A 1,171-nucleotide genomic window follows, 5' to 3' on the forward strand; every position below is an offset into this window, starting at 1 on the left:
ATATAAAAATTTCTGATTTTTATATGAAAAGATAATTGATGAAAACATGTAAAAAGTATGTTAGATATTTAGGATTAAAACAAATGTCATAGTATAATAATTATTACTCAAAATTTGTTAGAATCTTACCGTTCGGAACTATTACGCCAAGCCGCAAATAAGTCTACAGATTTTTGTATACATTCTGTTTTATTTAACTTGCAAGCCCATTGAAGAATCATTTCCCGATGTAATCTATTTAAATAATTATCGTCATCGCGATCACTGAATCCTACATTATCGTACGTTTTAGACAATAATTTCAAAACGTATTTATTTAGATCTTCCTGGAAATTCTTCTCTTTATTTAGATCATCCGGCAGTTCGAATCTTCTATAGATATATGATAGGCCGTTGAAAAATGCTTTCCAAGGTAAGTGATTTGTCTCGCTTTCCAAATATGCCAATGCTTTTATCAGTAAATTGTACTCCACGTAATTAGCGCGAGCCAAGTTAAAGAGATCATCTATAATTTGTGCACGGTTCAAGACATGAATATCTTCGAAACTTTTACTATTTAGCTTGTCAATTAGCGCATGCCATGAGGAGTTGTCATAATTAACACGATAGAAGCCAGTTTGTTTGTAATTCACGATAAACCAGTCGTTTATAGAATTAATAAATATTTTTTGAGGCTCTGATCCTAGCCATGTTTTGTTTTCTAAAGATACACCAGCATACGTTTTCAAGTTGGATGAAACGAATAAATCAATTGGTATCCAATAAAATTCATTGCCAGAGCTATTTCTGTCTATCAAGAATCGTTCCTACAACACGTTAAATTAAGTTATAGAATTATAGAAATAGATGTGAGAAAATGTTAGAGAAGAGCTTAATAAAATCTACATAATATTACCTGAGTAAGCGTTATTATTTGGTTAGTTAACGTAGCATTTACAACGGGATATCCTGGTTGATTTGTCCAAGTATTCATGACTTCCTCGATACTTGCATTTTTATTGCCAATTGATATCGATACAAATGACTCGAAACTTTCCCATAAATCTGTAGGACGTGCTGTAAGATACTTTCGTTTCGTTAAATAATCACGGAGTGCCAATATATGAGCTTCTTCGCCAAATGCGTTAAACATCATTCGCAAAACACTAGCGGCTAAAATAAAAAAAAAAAA

The 1,171-nt window shown here is 31.9% G+C and overlaps 1 protein-coding gene across 1 annotated transcript in view; it reads right to left on the minus strand.

Annotated features, from left to right (window-relative positions):
* The window catches only part of LOC108753415, a 48,316-nt gene that overhangs the window by 3,875 nt on the left and 43,270 nt on the right, over positions 1–1,171 (minus strand). The window contains 2 exon segments of the mRNA XM_018494956.1: positions 130–806; positions 896–1,152. Coding sequence (XP_018350458.1) covers positions 130–806; positions 896–1,152 — 934 coding nt within the window.

Source organism: Trachymyrmex septentrionalis, unplaced genomic scaffold (assembly GCF_001594115.1).
Source record: "Trachymyrmex septentrionalis isolate Tsep2-gDNA-1 unplaced genomic scaffold, Tsep1.0 scaffold7, whole genome shotgun sequence".
Classification (NCBI taxonomy): Eukaryota; Metazoa; Arthropoda; class Insecta; order Hymenoptera; family Formicidae; genus Trachymyrmex; species Trachymyrmex septentrionalis.